At 41.3% G+C, this 20311-nt stretch overlaps 1 protein-coding gene across 5 annotated transcripts in view; it reads left to right on the top strand.

The window, feature by feature from the left end:
• Positions 1 to 20311, top strand: part of col4a2 (collagen, type IV, alpha 2) — a 53130-nt gene that overhangs the window by 24815 nt on the left and 8004 nt on the right. For 3 of the 5 annotated variants that reach the window (XM_018700340.2, XM_018700339.2, XM_018700341.2), the window contains 30 exons: positions 11789 to 11923; positions 12012 to 12056; positions 12170 to 12286; positions 12379 to 12447; positions 12594 to 12629; positions 12723 to 12776; positions 12920 to 12955; positions 13089 to 13130; positions 13473 to 13544; positions 13688 to 13732; positions 13844 to 13891; positions 13976 to 14011; positions 14109 to 14153; positions 14807 to 14870; positions 15402 to 15515; positions 16028 to 16177; positions 16363 to 16434; positions 16630 to 16781; positions 16861 to 16933; positions 17099 to 17205; positions 17379 to 17562; positions 17971 to 18018; positions 18293 to 18367; positions 18451 to 18549; positions 18676 to 18897; positions 19064 to 19225; positions 19322 to 19492; positions 19675 to 19818; positions 19916 to 20041; positions 20130 to 20311. In XM_018700340.2, coding sequence (XP_018555856.1) covers positions 11789 to 11923; positions 12012 to 12056; positions 12170 to 12286; positions 12379 to 12447; positions 12594 to 12629; positions 12723 to 12776; positions 12920 to 12955; positions 13089 to 13130; positions 13473 to 13544; positions 13688 to 13732; positions 13844 to 13891; positions 13976 to 14011; positions 14109 to 14153; positions 14807 to 14870; positions 15402 to 15515; positions 16028 to 16177; positions 16363 to 16434; positions 16630 to 16781; positions 16861 to 16933; positions 17099 to 17205; positions 17379 to 17562; positions 17971 to 18018; positions 18293 to 18367; positions 18451 to 18549; positions 18676 to 18897; positions 19064 to 19225; positions 19322 to 19492; positions 19675 to 19818; positions 19916 to 20041; positions 20130 to 20311 — 2925 coding nt within the window. The remainder of the gene's footprint in view (positions 1 to 11788; positions 11924 to 12011; positions 12057 to 12169; positions 12287 to 12378; positions 12448 to 12593; positions 12630 to 12722; positions 12777 to 12919; positions 12956 to 13088; positions 13131 to 13472; positions 13545 to 13687; positions 13733 to 13843; positions 13892 to 13975; positions 14012 to 14108; positions 14154 to 14806; positions 14871 to 15401; positions 15516 to 16027; positions 16178 to 16362; positions 16435 to 16629; positions 16782 to 16860; positions 16934 to 17098; positions 17206 to 17378; positions 17563 to 17970; positions 18019 to 18292; positions 18368 to 18450; positions 18550 to 18675; positions 18898 to 19063; positions 19226 to 19321; positions 19493 to 19674; positions 19819 to 19915; positions 20042 to 20129) is intronic. The other 2 variants (XM_051070747.1, XM_051070751.1) reach the window with 2 other exon arrangements.

Raw genomic sequence — 20311 nt, 5'->3', positions numbered from 1 at the left:
TGTTAACATTGCCAGTGAGCACATGTAAGAAAACTGGTATTAGTATTTAGCTCGAAGCCCTGCACAGCCTCACAAAGTATGAAAATAGCCTAATGGTCCAAGTCTTGTGACAATTAGTCAGCAGGTTCCCATAGCCCAATATGGCCACATCAGATTACCTGTTTTGGTCAACAACAGGCCATAACAGAGATATTCATTTTTATCTTATATATTTATATTTAGTTATTTTCATATATTTAAGTAGGTCAAAGTCTTGCTGAAATTAAGTTCTCCTTCCAAGAGAGACCTGGCCAATAGGGCAGCATGAAAGTCATTGTTACAACAATAAATACAACCAATAAATAGAGAAAGACAACTGTCACACATCATTAGAATATACAAAATATAAATGTGATAAAGACCACAAACGTCTTGTTAAAATGAAATAAAAGAGTAAATTTTATAATTATATAAATCAGGGAAAGGCAGCAAAGCATCATATTTGAGAGGTTTATAAATGAAGCCTATCATTAATCAGATATCAGGACAAGTTTGCAGTCAATTATCTGCTTGTAAACTCAATCAACTAATCATTTGAACACTAAAACTGTCATTGTTGTTTTTACTGATTTCCTACTAGTGATCATGTTGTCTTTACTGTAATCAGTGAAACTTATTTTGGGTCAAAATAACAAATCCTAACGAACAATACAGAAAAAAAAAAAAAAAAAAAAAAAAATATATATATATATATATATATATATATATACATATATACACACACAGTATAAATCAACTTTCTCACACTTTACCACAGCTCCTGTGGCCTCTCAAACTGTTCCACTCCATATATAATTCAATATACATACCTTTGTGCCCTTGGGTGCAATGTATAACGTCAGAGAGCAGCTTTGTTGAGGAAATTGAGTTTCCCTTGTTGGGCTTTCATAAACAGAGAGGCACTGCACTCTGGGCGATCCACTGTACGGACGGTATAATGGCATTATGTCTCAGTGATAAATGTAACAGTGGGATTATAGAAGCAGCACACCCATGATGGACCTCATTACACACAGACATACACTCAGACACATGCTGACACCTGATACAGGCACACAGGTGGTTGGTCTCCAAGGTGAGGGCAACACCTCATTTGAGATTGTGCGCCGTTTCTCATTCTTTCTCACAGAAACACACACGCACGTAAACACAGGCTGCAGCTGTGATCTGTTTAGACACACATGTGCTTGGACGACAGACTCGAGACATCTCATTCCTCCAACATGAGGCAATGGCACAGGTGTCGGGCCCCAGAGACCCCTGGGATAGCTGGAGGTTTAAACTGCTCTGTTCTCAGCCTGGGATCCCCCCCTTGAGTCTTGATCTTCAACACGCACCCTCAGTGCACATGCAGGCTCTCGCTCTCACACACACGCACAGTTCAATCTAACTACTGGTCATTAGCAGCCCTCACCCCCCCACCCCTACCTCCCATCTCTGGTCTGGATGCTGTCCGATCTCTGGCACATTCGTGTGCACGTGCTCAGTGAAAATGACACATGTGAATGCAGAAATTAGCTCAGAGTCTAAACACATTAATTCAAATATAAACTAGGCTCAAAGCAGCCAAACCACTCTGTGCTGAATGGCTAAACAAAAGAGCAGCAGACCTCCATGAGAAACAAAGCAAGTGACAACAAATGACGCATGTTAGTCTGAATGTCATCTGTTTTTATCCCTCTGCTTCATCTCTCTTTGCACACGGGACATTTTAAGCAGATGAGTCAGGGGGAACTTGTGTAGAGGAGAAAGTGAAGGTTCAAGTGATGCTTTCACAAATCTGGCTCAAGGTTTGTCTCCATAGCAACAGTGCATTTCAATTTTCTTACAGATTACTGTTTTTCATAAGTCCCTGTTCTACCTGCAGTCTGTATAAAGCCTTCTTGCTTTGTCTTTAAGTCTCAGTGTATCATTTTATATCTGCCCTGTTCTACCAACGATGCTAAGGATTTTCAGAAGTAGGACATCTTCCTCCATCCAGGGGTTTCAGAAAGCTGACCTTCCTGACTACAGCCAGGAGATCTAAACACACTCAAATAGATATCTAAACATCATCTCCAGATGTTTATTTATTCTGCCTGAGTTCTCCTCAGAGCATCCAGTTAAGGACCCTCTTGTCCTCTGGACGGAGCCCCTCTAGCCTCTACCCTTACCCATAATTCCCCCTCCACTCCTCCAGGGGAGCTGAGCCCTGTTTCCCCCCCTGGGGCATCATGAAGAAGGGATGCGGATCATCAGGAAATGAGTCCAAGAAAAATGTGTCCAAGAAAAACATTTCAGTTGGGTCACAGAGCAGTGGGACTACATCCACTAAAAGCGTCTGAGCCTGGTTGTGGGAGTCAGAGAGAGACGTTTAGTGTTTGCGTGCTGTAATTCACCTTCCTGACCCTTTCTTTTCCTTCTTGTTTCAGTCCTTGTTTCCTTTACTTCTTACTTGATTTCCTTCTTTTCTTCATTCCTTCCTTTCCTCCTCTCCTCCCCTCTTCCTTCTTTTCTTCATTCCTTCCTTTCTTCCTCTCCTCCCCTCTTCCTTGATACATCTTTCTTTTCTTGGGTTCATTCATTCCCTCTTCTTTTTCTCTTATTCTTTTCTTCTGTCTTTAAACCATTCTGTTGCCTTTCCCTTCACCACTTCCCCTTTTCACACCACCTTTCTTTCCTTCCTTTGTTCTAGTCTGCTTTACTTCCTTCATTCCTTCCATTCATTCCTTGCTCATTATGTTGAGTTAGTTCTTTCTCTTATTTCCTCTGTAGTATGCAGGAAGCAGATCCGTTCAACAATTCAACACTTACCTCCACTTCATGCAGTGATTGCCTGGCTGTGTTTTTTGAACCCAAAAAAGTAGAAATATCACAAACAAACCTGTATGCTTGGCTGAGGTGGAAAAGTTGGTGTCTTGATCAAAGCAAAAAGTAATGTATGTCATGAACCCTGTGGCTCAAATGACCACTGATGCTTCTGCTTCACTAGGGGGATGAAAAATAGCTGAAACATTATATTTGTGAAAGGAGATTAGGAAAATGTAACATCGAATTAATTCATTAAACAAACACGATTGCCACTTATCCAACACATTTTGTTCGGTTACTGGCCCTTTAGTAATTACCATGTCATTGTTTCCTCTTCCTCTGCAGTGGTTTAATGTCATGCGCATGTCATTGTTTATATCAATGCCACCTACTCCTAACATTTGCATGACAGTGTTGGATGAAAACATGCATTGATTTGCATTTTCTTTCACCAATTTGAAAGTTTGTGCTCAATTTGCCTGGAAACATGGCTCTTGATGACTGTTTGTGAAGTGAGGCCTTTAGGCGCAACCATAAACACTTGCCTTCGGAAGTGTTGCTGTTTGGATTAGTTTGTTTCAAGCATACCCAACCCTTAATTAATGTGTGTTCTTCACCTACTGTAAATATTCTTAATTAAAATTTTACATCAGTTTTGATGTCATTTTAAAGCGCTTAAGTCTTGTGTGAATTGAGCTCCTTTGTGGACTGGGGCAGGACAACAACCTTTTGCTGCCAGCAAGGGTGAATTATCTCTCTGGCAACACAGAGAGATTAAAGCACATTTTTGTAACTAGCAGGTTAGATTTCTGTAACACTCTCTTCCCTGGTCTACCAAAGAATATGATAAATCAGCTACAAATAATCCACAGCTCTGTTGCACGAGTTCTGCTCCCTGTCCATTTATGTGTGTTTGTCAGTCGCCTCTGAAGCACTGCTATATAAATAAAGTTTAATTCATACTGTAAATACTCTGCTGCTGTCTTCATCGTGTTGGCATTCTTGCAGCAGGCAGCTCACAGAGACACTCACCAGGATTTTAAGTTTATTAGGAAGAGTTTACATGACATGAGTGTTGTGTGAATGTAAAAACACCCACTTCTGGTCCATAGATGTTTTCTGTGTGGGGTATGGTGCTGTGAGCTCCCTGTCTCACATTGATGACATCAGAGGGCAAAGTTCACACTGCACAGCATCAGTCCTCCCTCACCACATCACTTTCTGTTTAGATTCCAGTGTTATTTCTGAGGAGATACAGTATATACAACCACTAGAAGGGCAAATCCATGTGAGCTAGGTATTAGCTTTGTTTGCAGGAGAGACAGAGATGAATATCCATGAAAAACAGGCATGGGGGCACATAAAGGTTTTTAAAATGGTATGTGTATCAGTCATGGACTAAATGTTATTCTTCCAATCAAACCTCTTAGTCATGCTGGAGCTAGCTAATAGAAAACAGTTGTCTAATCCAAGAAAATGAAATATGTTGGGAATATTAAGGACTTGTTCTTTTTTTAATACCACTATTTTCATGGTTGCCTCAGACACATGATATTTATTCATGATTTATAATATCTCCAAACTCTTTTCATCTTTAAATTAATGTTTTAATCATTAACTCTTCCCATTCCTTGAGTGAAAAAAATCACAAAACATCCTCTGTAGTTCCCAGTTTTTCCAGACTGACAGATGGAATAACAGAGGGAGCTTCCGGCCAGTTGTTTATTGATTTATTTTATTCCTCTCTGAGGTCAGAGGTTTGCACACTGGGCTGTGTGTTCCCATCCTGCTCTTAGTAGGTTGTTCCCAAACCGTCCACCCCGGGGGACAGTCTGGGCCCAGATGAAATTTATAGTGTCAGACAGGGGAACTTTTAATAGAACTGTGATTTAGGAATGAGAAATGCAAACACACCCACATACACCCAGGGAGAGGACCATGTTATTGCATTTTACACAGTGTGAAGAGCGGGGATTTTCTCAGAGATTTCTTGATACGGGTGACATGTCATGAAGGCACTTGCATAGGTTAAGTGTTGTGGGGAAGTGGAAATGTAAATATGTCAAATATGTCTAACTGCATGTGTTTGTTTTCATTTTATTAAGATTTATATTTATAATCCACAGATCTCACTGTCAACATTTTTTATCGGAACTCTGCTTAAGAGATAGCCTCAATAAAAACAGTTGAGAGTATGTTTGTTGTTCCTAAAGTGACAGAGACATTGTTTCTGCTAAATTTTGAAATGTAATCTTTCATTGCTGCGAGCATAAAGGCAAAAGTAGCCTAATACCTAGTATGTATGAAGTATCTGTGAAAACATGTTTTCCATATAATTTAGGTGAGCTGACCCTTTAATCTAGTATCTCCAACAATCCCCATCTTGCACCTGGAACTCTGGTATGTGTTATTCAGTTGTAAAAAGTCACCTTCCACTCCTCAGCATCACCGCAGCATTCAGTGCCTTGTTTGACTTAGAGGTTTGGTTGAAATCAGCTGTAAACCCCTGCTGTTCAGTGGGTACCAGCTCTCCCCTCACCTGGACTCTCATATGTCAAGTTTAACTGGAGGTGAATGTTCAAAATCCTCCTCACACCATTCCTACAGCTGCAAAAGACGAACCCCCGACGTCTCGTTGTCAGTAACCCATATGATATATTAAAGAAGGGGTTAATCCTTGGTAAGAATTTAAAAAATGCTGTGGTAGAGGAATAGTTTGGAAAGACAATATTTATGTAGTTTCTAAGATCTTACATTTAACTGCTGTGTCTCTGCTATTGTTAACCACTGTTTTCCTTTAACATTTTTGCCCTATCAGCATCCCATCATCCCACGCCTTAGCCTCAGTCACTTTGTTCACCTAGATGGTGTGGTTTTTCATGTGTGTGTGTCTGTGTGTGCATGGTGGTTTATACCCCTCAAATGAGGTGAGAAGTGATCAGATAAAAACCAGACACCAGCTGGCAGACCAGCATGGGCAGGGCTCGTGTTTCATTGCTCTTTTTACAATCTCTCTCCTCTTAAAAATCCTAATTTCTTGTTTCTATTCAGAATGTATATTTACCCTTTGTTTTATAGCTGTTTGTCTCTACTTTTCGAACCTCTTTGTAGTTTAATCTGGTAATTTCAGTTTTCCTTCTCACACATACCTCTGTCTACCTGTCCGTCTTTCAGTCCCTGTTATTTGTCTGACTGTGTGAAGTTTACTGATTCTACCCCACTATAGCAGTGTGCCCATTTGTCTGAGACTAAGACCTTAAATGCATGTTGTAAAGGGAAGCGACTGCTATTGTCATTCTAACCTTTAAACACATCCATGAAAGCCATTCAAATTCCAGCAATGTATAATTTTGAAAAATTCATCATCATCAGTCTGAAAATTAAGGTCTTGTCTAAAATGCACAACTTCCTTAGACAGAGAGTTACACACTCTGTCCCAAGGCGTAATGGCACCTAGATCTAACCTAAGCTCTCAGGCACACACACAAGCAGTTTTTATCCAAATAAGGGACCAAATCATAATTTGAACCATAAAAGCAAATCTTCAGATTCGCATGTATGTGTGTGTTCTTGACTGACAGGCATGATTCCATGTTTCCACTGTTGCCACAGTGATTTCACCAATGTTATTGATTCAGCAGTGATAATACCAGTAATAATTACAGCAATCAGTCCAGCGGGGTGTGTAGATAAGTGGGTTTGAGATTTTGGATATAAATAACATTAAACAAAGGGAGTTGCCAGATGAGTTAACACTGTATTATCAAGAAAGGAGACAAAACACACATATTATACAACAGAGAAAGGTGAGACAAAGGTGAGAGTGAAAATTAAACTCAATTTATATAATTGCTTGAAACTCTTGAACCTATTTCACTTAATATTAGGTCTTCTTTTTGTTATCAATTAATCTGCCAGTTATTTTCTATTAATGATTCATCATTTGTGGTGGATAATCCATGTTGAGGTCTTTGTCCAAAATCCCAAAATTTACCATTTTATTGTGACGTAAGACAAAAAAAATGCAAATCCTCACAATTAAGAGATTTTTCCTCATTTAAAGTGAAGAGGACCGAGGATGTCATATATCTGTAAAACCTGTAAAGCCCTCTTAGTCAGATTTGAATTTTTTGTGGTTGTATACAGTAAATGAAATTGGCTTGACTTGTGGAGAGAACAGGTCAGGCTGTGATCTCCTGCCTGCCTCATTTCCTTCTCTTTCCCCTGCGACTTTAGTAGATTCGACTGCTGATTGATGGTTCATCGTACCCCATTATGGAGCTCACGAGACATGAGGCTGAAGGTATGACGTAAGCCGACTGTGACGGAAAGAAAAATAAAAGGAGCACAGGCAGCTACAGTTACAGAAATAGCCAGAGGATAGCACATGTCTCCTGAGCTTTATAATCTGGTAAAGTCATGACCAGCCTTCAAAGACAGAGAGGAAATCAGACCTAAACAGACATGCATGTATGTGCGGTCAGTATCCTTTAGTGAATCCAAGGTATGTATGTTTGAAGTTCAACTTCCTCTGACCTACATGTCAGGTTCTCCATTTAGACAGGTTCAAGATTTTACTGCACCTAGCTGGGTGCTTTGTCTTTCTCGTCTGCACTCTGCATTTCTACTTTCTGGGCTAGTCATATGTTTTCTGCAATATGTCCATCCTCCTCCTGCTATATCACAATTAACATATATTCATTTTTTCAGATATTTAGTGGTTAAATGTCAATTTCTGTGCTTTTCATGCTTCTCCTCATGCATGATTTTTTCGAGTTGTTTCTACATTTCAGTTTTCTCCCCACATAGTCTGTTGCTGTCTGATTTTTAGGCTTACATGTTGGTTACACTTTGCCCAGCAGAGACAGGAGGTGAAAAAAGACAGAGACAAAGGAGGGTCAGAATAGATGCAAAGGGATGTAAGAACTCCTCAGAGTCTGAGGAGGGGAGGTTAGGAAATGCTGCATGGAAGTAGTGGGAGCAGATATGAATGGGGAGTACAGAGGTGAAGCTCTGGATGCCTGGTAATTAAAGAATGGAGAGGACTGGATAGACATTTAGCTCAAGAGAGAATATAGGAGAAGGGGAATGATGAGTGGTAGTCAGACAACAGGCTACAGTATGGAACAGGTCTGGTGAGTGTGATTTAGACATACTCAAGCTCTTAGTATGCTTGAAACAGAGTGGTCATATGACATGTGTTCTAACCATGTCCAAAAGCAAAAATGTCACGTTGTCTCCTCAATCAGTCCCAGAGAACTGTAGTCCTTTGCATGCCGTTGCCGTCTGGACATGATGAATTGTACACATGGGTGAGGATGCATGTTTGTGGACCGTCTCTTCTGGGGTGCAGTCGTGGTGTGGCACTCATGCCTTTATTTTTGAGTGTTCACTTTATCCAGCATTGTAGCTACACACTTAGAAACATCTCCCTCTTTATCAGCCATAAAAGGAGGCTTGTATTTATCAGGGCCTGTGTTTAAGTCATGCAGAAAGATAGTGAGCAGTGCACGTAGTGTACCATGCAAGTGCTCAAGGCAAGAATCTCTTATGCAGTTACACACACAAGAACTATGTGTGAGTTCATTTCAGAAATAAGCCACTTTTGAATTACAACGCCTTTCCAGATCACTGAGCTCCTCCCCGCTGTCACTGTATATTTTGTTTCACCCTCTGTGTGAATTATTTTAAAACTATTACTTTGACAGAACCATTTGTCTTCAAAAAATTAGTCTGCTTGATTAATATCCTTTTTATGAGAATGATGATTTACAGCTGTTATTGTGTATGTGCCTGAAGGGCTTTTTTGCCATTGCAACCACAGAGAACATAATGGGTTCATAACAAAACAAACAGGTGGCATTTTCCAGATCTGAAATTGCCAAATTACATTTATAATCTTGACAGGAAGGTGCAAATTATGCATTCTGACAAGATTGTTTTCTATTATAGAAAAACAAAGAATCCACATTTAATGATGGAGAGGATTGGGAATCACTGTTGCCTTCTGCTGCGATGCATACACACACTAAGCAGCCATCAATACTTGAGTTGACACAAAAAACATTGTGCTATTATTCAAATTGTTGCTGAGGGATACCCCGGCTACACCACTGTCAAAGATGTTTACATGCTGTTTTCTTGCAGACATTTGTTTTCTAAACCGTTGAGGGCTCTACCACTTTATGATTATTGCAGTTTTACCACATAGTGGCTTGGCTCACTCAGTCAGTATGTTCATCACTTTGGTTCAGGCTGAAATATCTCAATAACTACTGGATTGATTGCCATAAAATTGAACACAAACATTGACGTTTCCCAGACAATGAACCCTACTGACAATGGTGATCCTCTGTGTTTTCCTCTGGCGCCACCGGCAGATTAAAGTTTTCATGCATCCTGTGAAATAACATCCACAAGATGATGTTCATGGTTCCCAGATGATGAATCTTTGGTGATCGGTTAAGCCACCATGAGGTTCATATTTGTCTCAATGACTATTAAATAAATGGGCATGAAATTTGGTACAGATGTTAATTTTTCGTCTAGGGATCAGCCCTATCATCATTCAGCACTTGACTTTATGACCAAATACCTAGAAAACCTTTCCCATCAGCCCCAGCTGTACTTGTACTTTCATTAGCAAATGTGTGCATGCTGATACACTAAACTAAGATACTGATCATGGCAAGCATTATACCTGCTAAACATCAGCATGTTACAGGTATCATTATGAGCATGTTAGCATGTTGACATTAGCATTTAGCAACTGTGCCTAGCTTCACAGAGCCGCTCGCATAGCTGTGAACTTCTAGTCTTCTTGAAAGTTTTTTGTGTATTTTTTGTGTAGTCTGGCACACATTGTTTCATCTCAATCATGTTCCAAGATGAAACACTATTATTTATCATAAATGACCACTGAATGACCAGTATGGTGAAAGATATATTGAATCTATCATCGCATATGTGAACCTTTTGAATGCCTAATCAGTCCAGTTGTCTGGCTGTTTTCTTTTATAAATGTAAAAGCTCACAGAACAGTATATAACAATCCCATTCATGTGGTGTTTGAGTTGTTTTGACAGCACTGTCTGTCTGTTGTCTGCTCTATAGACAACAGCTGCAGGGTCGAGGTTGAAGCAGAGGAAAAAAGGCACACCTCCTGTGCCAAAAAGCCACCCATAGACAACACACGCAAACACACACGCAGGATGCACTTAGGTTGCATGTACAAGTGCACATGCATCTAGCCATCATTTATATGAGGCTTCATCTCACACTATCTGCATCTGATTTGTCTGTCAGCTTGTTTGAATTGTTATTTGACATTGTTTAGGCTCCCTGCTGTTTTATTAATTCCCTCAAGACCCTTGGCTCTAGCTGCATATAACAAGGACCAGAGCATTTCTGTCTTGGGACAAACAACATCACTGTGTTTGTTGGTTCTCACAGGAACACTGTCAGGCCCCCAAACCTCAGAGGTCATCTCTTACTGACCCCATGAACTCTCAGACCATACAAACACATCAAATTCCCATGGTATCTTCGTCCTCACATGTTTCTTTCTTTCTTTCTTTTTTTTTACCCTTGTAAGCACTGTCCATTTGTCCTGTTTCCATCCCACCAACCCTAATCTACTTTCTGACCCCCTTGATGACAGTAACAACTGAGAAACACTGGGTTTTCTTTGAGTGTGTTTAAAGCACTTGTTTTTCATCAAGGATTTCTACCTGAACTTTTAGTTGAAGCTCCTTGCCCTCACACACTCCACCTACACTGATCACATGTGCTCGATATTCACGGTCCTTGTGTGTTCAATTATGTCCTGCTGTTCTCTTTGCCAAAATGCAGCAACGATCCTGGTGATGAGAAGACGCCATGAGGAGATAAAAATGACATGTTTAAAAAATGTGGCTGAGATATGGGTCGGACAACAGAAACATACTTCCTCCACTGCCAGACTCACATTTTCCTTCCTTCCTATCTGCCCAGCCTGTCCTCTCTCTTTCATCACTGAGTATCGTAATCAAATTGTTATATTTAGCTTGTAGATTAGGGGGCTGTCTGCAGATTCAAAGAGTCAGCGATTAAAATCCTCTCTGAGCAGCCCTTTGAACAACCTTTGAATTTTGCTTGGTTACTATGAGTGTCTTTTTCATTAAAATGACCTTGAACAGCAGAGTGTGGCTTTATCCACCTCAGCTTAATCTCTTCCTACTCTATCTGTCGTATCTTATGTCACACTCTTATGTGTGTGAGTTTGCATGCATTTTGAGTCTGAGAGAGTCTAGAAAATAAGAATATATTAAGTTCTTTCTGTGTAAGAATCTCCAGTTTTGTCTGCTCATTCTGTCTTTAAAAAGTTGAAAAGATCTTGATGTCAGTCCAGTGATGTTGACATGTATTCTTTAAAATGCTTCTTTGGCTTTTAATTCCCCAAGCCTGGCAGTCCAGTCTTTATCTTCCTGCTGCATCAACAGTGAACATTTGCATTTATACTATTTGACCACTGGGTGGCTGTAGAGAGGTGTAGAGTGCTGAGGGAGTGGATTTTACTAGAGGTAGAAGAGTGTATGTCTCCCCCTTGTGATGCAAATAGAAAATCAAGTTGAAAAAAAAACATGGGAATTCTTTCTTTATTTTTTACAATGTGTCTTGTTTAACATGGTGTTGTGTGGTTGTGATGCTTTGCCTCTAAACCATTTATAACACCTGTTCTACTATCAAATCTTTTCATCTCTTCTAATTCCTCTATTTTCAAGATAGATAGGTAAGATTTTTTTTGTTACTCCAGTGTTTGCCTAGCTTTTGTAGCTTTTCAACACACATGACTGATACAAAAAACTCAAAGTGTAATTAATTATAAATCATAAATTAAATTGTAAGCAAATGCACATAAGCTTTTATTTGAAGATGATGTGAAGTTGATCAACACTTTTTTTTCCCTCCCCACTCTCAGGGTCACCCTGGGCCTCTTGGTCCCCAGGGTCCACAAGGGCCTCAAGGAAGACCAGGTGATCCAGGCATCCAAGGACCAAAGGGGCAAAGAGGCGACCATGGCCGTGGTGGCTTCATAGGTCCTAAAGGAAATGTGGTAAGATATCTTTCTCTTTTCTTTGAATAATCTAAAAAATGATTACAGTGAAAACTCTTTTTTTAGTGTGATTCTTGTTGCTCCGCAGGGAATGACCGGCGTTCCTGGGTTTTCTGGAAGCGATGGCATCCCTGTAAGTCCATCCATCAGTCTGGATGAAAGCAGTAGAAGCTCACTGTACTTTGCACTGTACTGCTTCTGCATGTAATATGTTTTGATTGTTTTGATTTAATGCTCACTCTGCAGGGTCACCCAGGACAAGCTGGGCCCAGGGGGAAGCCAGGTGCCGACGGCTGTAATGGGACAAAGGGAGAACCAGGATCACCAGGACAACCTGGATATAATGGGGCACCTGGTTTTCCTGTAAGTGTTAAACTTATCTGGAGAGTGATTTGTAATACACAAAGTTTGACTTTCTGACCATCACTCTCTGTGTTTTTGTTTCCATCTCTAAGGGACAACTTGGCAGGAAGGGAGAGAAGGGAGACTCCCTGGAGCTGAGTGTGTACATGGAGCGTTTCAGGGTGAGGAAGAGGAGTTCACACCAAATATCACTTTTGCTCTGAAGGACACCTGGCTACATAAAACTGCACTGATGCCTCAATATAGCTGCAATAAATTCATAGATAGATCTTACTAACTTCATAAATTTTTGAACTTCTATCCACAGGGAGATCCAGGCACACCAGGGGCCCATGGAATATTTGTAAGACAAATTCAATTCAGTTAATTATCTGAAACGTACTTTTCCTCAATTACAATGTTTCCCACCTAATGTCCTTCAATTGGTTTTTGTCAGGGACCTTCGGGAACTGTAGGGTGGCAGGGTAACAGAGGCTTCATAGGACCAAAGGTAAGTGTGTCTGTGTGTCTCTGTGTGTGTGTGTGTGAGTGCATTTGTTTACGTTATGAGCATGGACTTTATATATATTTTTGAGGCCTAATCTGTAATGATACAAAGTGCTCACTAAAACCCTGTTTTTTGTTTTCTGCAAGGGCCCCCCAGGGCCTCCAGGTCCCCGAGGACCAAAGGTAATATGACAACAATATAATTATAATGTAAACTAATACAGATTTGCTGTGTGACTCTGTAAATACTGCATGAAATAAATAGGAGCTTGAATTCATGAGGGCAACTTCAAGTGTTTTTTGTTTTTCTGGGCAGGGCACTATGACCAGAGTGATTAAGGGGGCGAAAGGAGAACAAGTGAGTGTTTGTCAAATGCATGACTAATTTCTATTGTTACAAGAAAATAATTTTTCATTTCATTCACTTAGATCATAAATTATCTGATAATGAAAATACAATACATTGTTAAAGATAAATTTGGCAGCAATTTTCCTGTATGTCAGCATGTACTTTTATTTGTCACTAATATTTCTGTAATTTTATTACTAGGATTTTGACTTCAGGACTTTTACTTGTAATGGAATATTTTTAATTTTCTGTGGGATTGGTTCTTGTGCTTGAGTAGAAGATACGAGCAGCTGATGACTTGTTTCTCTCTGAGCTGACTGATTCTCATTGCACTTCCTACTTACGCCACAGGGAGACACTGGACCACCAGGTCTGCCAGGAAACACCACTCATTCCCATACTCTTCCCCCCTATGGACCCCAGGTCTGTACATCACTAACATGTGCTTATCTTCATTCATTATCCTGTTGTAATGACATTCAAATACGGTCTCTAAAATAAGAATTATGAAGTCACACAAACACTGATGCATCTATCGTAAAAATAATCTACTGTCAATCTTTTAGGGACCTCGTGGAGAGAAAGGTGTGAAAGGAGAAACAGGAAATCCGGTATGTGATCAAGCATCGGTGATCTGATACATTTCCCTGCATATGTACACACATGCTAACATTCACTTACTAGAGTGTCACCTCATCTTTTCTTTGGTTGTTTAATTTCAGGCGACCAACAAAGGAGAACCTGGTGTAATGGGATTCCACGGACCACGGGTTAGCACAGTCGAATTTCTAACCATCTCAGCAAAACTCAGTTAAGTTAAGTTCATTTCACGCTGTTTTTCTATGCTGTTCTAGGGTGCATCCGGTGCAGATGGAACTCCTGGACCAAGGGTATGTTTGTGTTAAAGATGAGTATTGTATCATTATTGTATAATCAAATTTAAATTAGATGTCATTTTATAACCTGTGGATGACAACTCTCATTCAGGGGGATCCTGGTGAAATGGGACAACCAGGCAGAGAAGGACCTAAGGTGAGAGAGCAGATGATTGTGATCCCTGGTCACTGATTTCACAAAATATGTGCACTCAAAGTCACAGGAAATATTTTTATATCTGGAATATTTGTATTTAATAAAATTATGCAGCCATAAAAAAACATGGTGTCTTAAGTTTGAGTCTTGCATTTGATATAAACATTACTTCAGAGAGTTCAAACATGATGGTTTAACAGCCTGTAATGCTATTCAAGGGGAAACTAAATCCCCCTTCTTCATCTTTTTATCTTTATCTCCTTAATAAGTTAATGGCCATAGTGGAGGCCTACAGTCAGACTACAGCTGGTCAGTTTCAAACAGTGTCTACCAACCAACACAAAAACAATGATCTGAGTGGACAGGGTTTTATATAGTCAGTAATTCTGAGGAAATTAAGTAGTTAACATGCTCACGTTTAAGTTACGCAGAGCACAGAGAAGGAAAGAGGCTCAGAGATGAAAAGGAAAACAGGATATTGATAAGACACATACATATTATAACAACAGGATGTGTGGTGGTCATTTTCAAGCAGTGTGTCCACATCCAACATGTGATCTCATCTAGTCACATCTTTGTACTCGAGACTTGCATTAAAATGGTGAAACTGCATCCACTGACTCACAAAGACTGACATTAACTTTGTGTTTCAGGGAGTCAGAGGTGAGCCAGGAGATCTGATTTCATCTGGACCCTTGTGGCCTTGGTCTTCATCAGGTAAGTTGATCAGTATTTGTGAAACAGTCACAGAACAGAACTGAGGAAAAAAAAAGACACCCACTGTCGTGGTAACAGGCTCTCTCACAAAATTGCTGATGACATGAAGTGAAACTCTCTTGGGGACATTTTGACATTTAAGTTCAGCTATAACAAACCACACAGATTTGTCAGAGCAAAACGTGTTCAGGATAAATACTGATCTGATGAGGGTTATTAAAAGACTCTGGGAACCTGAGTAACAATAGAGCTTCTTGTCCTACAGAGATGTCATTTGACAGGACACAGACCAGGTGCTGTAGGGTTGTAACCTGTTGAACCAACAGTAATTAATGACTGAAAAGGGATGGGCTGGGGGTACATTAGGGCATCTCTTTCATATAGATGTGGAACCAAATAGAATTAGAAACGCTTTATAATCCTTCATATATAATCTGTTAGAGAGTTACAGAAGGATGGATCAAAGCAGTTGATGTTACCTGTTGCACAGATGCTAACAACTGTTTCTTCTATTTGCTTTGACTCGATAAGCTGGTCCCCCTGGTCCCCCTGGTGAGCAGGGTCCACAAGGAGAGAGGGGCCCAGTAGGAGATCAGGGCTTCCCCGGACCCCCAGGACGTCCTGCCGATCACTCACAGCAACAAGGTCTGTCAACAAAGCTAAACAAAGGGATTCACCATCCACACTTTCATCCACAAACTCAGACCCAATGTAGACAATGGACTGCAAAATCAGCAGACATGCAAGACATGCTGTACATATTTCAGTAGATACAGTCAGAGATAGAAACATAATGACATGAGTAAAATACTCTTCACACTGAGAAGACGTTTTAATACAAGATGAAGCCATAAAGCTTTATTTGCAGATAATGCAGTTTTTAGCAGTCACAACTTAAAATTCCAGCATAAACCTATGATAGATTCAGGCTACCAGTCTACTGAAATTAAACACCAGGCTTCATTAATGTGGTTCATTGTGACACAATATAAGGAAATTCAGACTCAGTTCTCATGAATTGTTCAAGTTACCTTCAAGTTAATCTTCTGATAAACTGATAAAGTGACTGCACTCATTCTAAATTAATCATGATCAAGAGTTTTAGCTAAGTGCCAAAAATAAAAATGTCCTTTTTAATTTCTTTTTGTGTCTGTCAGTGTGGGACCTCTTCGGGCCATTTGGTATAAAGGGCGACCAAGGAGAGAAGGGCCAACAAGGGGAAGCAGGGAGCCCTGCTGTCACTGCAGGACCACCAGGCACCAAGGGCCGCCCAGGGGCCATGGGCCCTCCAGGACCTAAAGGAACATGTACGTGAGTGAGTGAATGAGAGTGAGTGAGTGACTGTGCATTTGTTTGACACTTTTAACGTACAGTTTTTTGTATTTTATCCTCCTTTAAATTTAAGCATTATCTCCCTTTGTCCATGTGACAATAACAATAAAGATATTCTGATTCTAATAATACATTTTACTTTGTTTGTATTTGTCCCTAGGGGCTGAGTTCTTCAAGGGTGCACCAGGTGGGAGAGGAAGGCCTGGCAAAGCTGGCTTCAAAGGAGTGAAAGGTGCTGTAGCCATACTGTTTGTGGTAAAGATGATTGTTGACATCATAATTAATTATTGGTTGAAAGCACAGACATTTACACTTTTCTATGGTATTCACCTCTTTTTTTAATTTGACCCAGAGTAAGTCCAGTTTCCTAAAATACTTACTAATGCATCACATTCTGACCTGTGAGTGTATTTTTGTACACCTTTAGGTGATCATGGAGAATGTGAGTGCACTACTGTAAACTCTCCATCGGGGCCACCTGGCCCTGCCGGGGATCGTGGTGATGCTGGGATGGCTGGAGAGTTCGGTCAACAGGGTGATTCAGGAGACCCAGGTCCCCAAGGAAATGACGGTTTCCCTGTAAGGGTTTTTTTTTTTTATCACAATGAAATAAAAAAAATAAATACATTTCATACCCTCACACTTGGTTGTTTTTTAGGGCTCCCCTGGTTTCAATGGGGCACCGGGCCCAAAAGGCCAAAAGGGAGAGACAAATGTGGCCACACAGAAAGGTGCTGTGTATATGTTATTTCACCTCATTTCCGATTAGTAACAGTTACAAGTGGACCATAAAAAGTAACCTCTGTCTTGTGTGTGTATATTGTATGTATGTTTGTTGATACATAATTGTATGGATTTTCTGCATATGTTTATGCATGTGTGTGTGATCGCTGCAGGATATCCTGGAGACCCAGGTCTTTCTGGGCGAGACGGCGAGCCAGGAGCGCCAGGCGCTCCAGGCCGAAGTGGTTTGCCTGGTTTCCCTGGGAACCAAGGTCCTCCAGTGAGTCCATCAGTCACGTCCATAATGACTGTTTAACACTCTACATACTCATTATATAGATATTTACTTCCTTTTTATGTGCATTAAAGTTATCTGATATTCTCATCCTTTCTTCAACAACTGCTAACAGTAAATGAATGCAGTGTAATGATTGTGCTTGTTCATGTCAACAGGGAGAAGGTCCCAGGGGAGAACGTGGAGACAAAGGTTTCCTAGGTCTGCCTGGTCTACCTGGTCCAGCTGGGCTGATGGGAGACCCAGGTGCAGTCCTTGGGGCCCCCAAAGGCCAGCGTGGTTTACCTGGTGATGAAGGCCACCCAGGTTATAATGGGGTTCCAGGAACACCTGGCAGCCCAGGTGAGAGGCAGTTACCTGCCGCTTTCCCCCCTTTTATCTAGCCTCGATGTGGTGTTGCATATTTCTCTATTAAAGCATTATCTCTTTACAGTGAATATATCTGTTTTCACTCTACCAAGTATTTCATTTTACTCTGCCTCTCTGAAAATACCCTCTTTGTAATTTGATGCATAGTAGTGACATGGGAATGAATATTAATGGCTTGTGATTTCAGAAAGGAAGCAGCATGACAAGTATATGTTGCCATTTTATTTACTTTTCTCTCTTCGCCTCCTGTTGTCTCCTTGATGCAGGGACTGCATCCCTCAAACCAGCTGCAACTGAGCTTGTTTGAGATAATGCTTGTGCTTTTGAATAACTCTTGTTCCGAATGCCTCTCTTCCATTCTCTCTCATTTGCAACTGAAAGGCGGCTGTAGTCCGACAGGAGATGGAGGACAGGTGGATGTAACAGGTAGCTGGTATAATAAGGTTTTCAATGTATTGCTCCCTTTATAACAACTCTCTTTGTGCTTTGCTTTGTGTGCATGATGATTTTTGAATTGTTTACTATTTGAGGTATTTTATTGTATTGAGATACCAGCTAATGTAATGATAATGCCATGTTCTGACAAACAATCCACGCTGGGCAACAGACAAAAATCACTTGCACCAAAATAGTCATTTCCACATAAACATGCTTATATACAACCACGACGTTGCCTTAAATACTGTTTTTATTTCCTTCTCAGGTCCTTGTGATGCAGTCCCAGGACCTCCTGGGCTGCCTGGGCGTCCAGGACTCAGTGGATTACCAGGTTTACCAGGTAACACAATGACCAACTGTTGTTTGCTGTGTAATAGCTTTGAGTAATTTTTGATACCCTGTTTATATTTTGGGAACTGACAGGTCCTTCAGGCCAAAAAGGACCACAGGGTCCATATGGAGCAGCTGGAGAGAAAGGAGAATCAGGAGACCAAGGCATAGGAGGTCACCCTGGACCACCGGGTAAGGAGTGACAAGAAAACACTGGCCAGTAGTCAGACAGAGAATGACATCTGATCTTTGACTTGAAAATCATCTTTAGTCCAGATCATTTCCTTTCATTAATGTTTATGGTTCTCAAAAAAAAAGGTTTTGCTGGCCCACGTGGAGTCCTGGGAGTTCCTGGCTTCAAAGGTTCAGTTGGTGTCCCTGGTTTGCCTGGTGTGCCCGGCCGGCACGGGGCAGCAGGTGAGAAAGGTATTCATGGAGAAATCTTGGGAGCATCACCTGGACCCCCCGGTGACCCAGGGCTGCCTGGGCTTCAAGGAAACAAAGGCCAGGCTGGAAATTCAGGAGAGCCAGGGTATCCAGGTTAGCCATGTTTTCACACCATCACTTACTCATATTCAAACTCAGCACTTATTTCAGTTAGCCATGGTTTGCCTTTTTGCCTTATTTCAGCATTAGTGTGCTCATTTGAAAGAATAAAAGATTTGAGAATTGTTGCCTAATATTCTTATTCATACTTTCAAACCAGGAATGGTCGGCATGCCTGGCATGATTGGCTTCAAAGGTGAAAGTGGTCCTGCAGGTCTGCCAGGGGAGGAAGGGAGGCCTGGGCCAGCGGGCAAGTATGGCTACCCCGGTGACCCTGGGCAAGAAGGTCCACCTGGGCCTCCTGGTGCCACTGGACAGCCAGGTAAGGCAAACATACACGCTGACACACTCCCTCAGAAATGTTCTTGTTCATGTCTGACACCCCTGGTTCCTTGTGGATCGTCATCCTGCTCACCAGGTTTCGCTGGAGAGAGGGGAACTGAAGGAGACTCAGGCCCTCCAGGTCCCATCGGATTAAAAGGGATCCCTGGTGCATACGGTGATGATGGTCCCGTTGGAGAGTCGGGCCCAACAGGTGACTCAGGACAGTTGGGTGCAGATGGACGCCCAGGAGTCCCAGGAATGAAGGGTTTGTTCCTTAGATATTTACTTTGATAATCCATTCCTTAACCTCACAGCACCCACATGGTCACCTCAGTTGTTAAACAATATAGAGTAAAATTAAATATAAAACAATATAAAATCCATCTAGTTGTATATGATTCAGCCATTTTTCTGTTTTTGACATGTGGTGGTCCCTCTCTTTCCCAGGATTCAAAGGGTCTCCTGGCATGTCAGGTTTTGAGGGGAAACAGGGTGATGTGGGGGTGAAAGGCTTCAGTGGGCAGAGAGGAGAACCTGGACTGCCAGGCCAAGTTGGCCAAAAAGGAATGACAGGTCAAAGTGGAGAGAAAGGTGAGGCTGTTTTTTCATTTATAAAATGTTGAGAGGTTGAGACCTTCACTCAAACACTTTATCTTTCCATCTCCCTCTTCCCACAATTGTCTGCCAGGTGAACGTGGTCTGATGGGGCCACCAGGGGAGAAGCCTGAAATCCCTGCCCAGATGATTGTTGACATGAAGGGTGTCAAGGGAGACCGTGGACATATAGGAAATCAAGGATTCACTGGGCCAAGAGGTGTGCAGTCTGATATCAATAACTCCTTCCCCCTCAGCTTCTCTGTCATCCCGAGCCTCTCTTCCTCATATCTTACTCTTTCCTACAGGTGCTAAGGGTTTCCCCGGTGTACCTGGCAGCGAGGGAGCTCATGGTACTCCTGGAGATCCCAGCAATAAGAAAGGACACCATGGAGATCCAGGTGCACAGGGACTGCCAGGACTAAAAGGAATGCCGGGCCTAACTGGAAATCGAGGAATTACTGGTTTTCAAGGAATGCCCGGCAACAAG

The sequence above is a fragment of the Lates calcarifer genome, linkage group LG1 (genome assembly GCF_001640805.2).
Source record: "Lates calcarifer isolate ASB-BC8 linkage group LG1, TLL_Latcal_v3, whole genome shotgun sequence".
NCBI lineage: Eukaryota > Metazoa > Chordata > Actinopteri > Centropomidae > Lates > Lates calcarifer.
The sequence above is the reverse complement of the archived record's forward strand: the minus strand, read 5'-3'. Positions and strand labels throughout refer to the sequence as shown.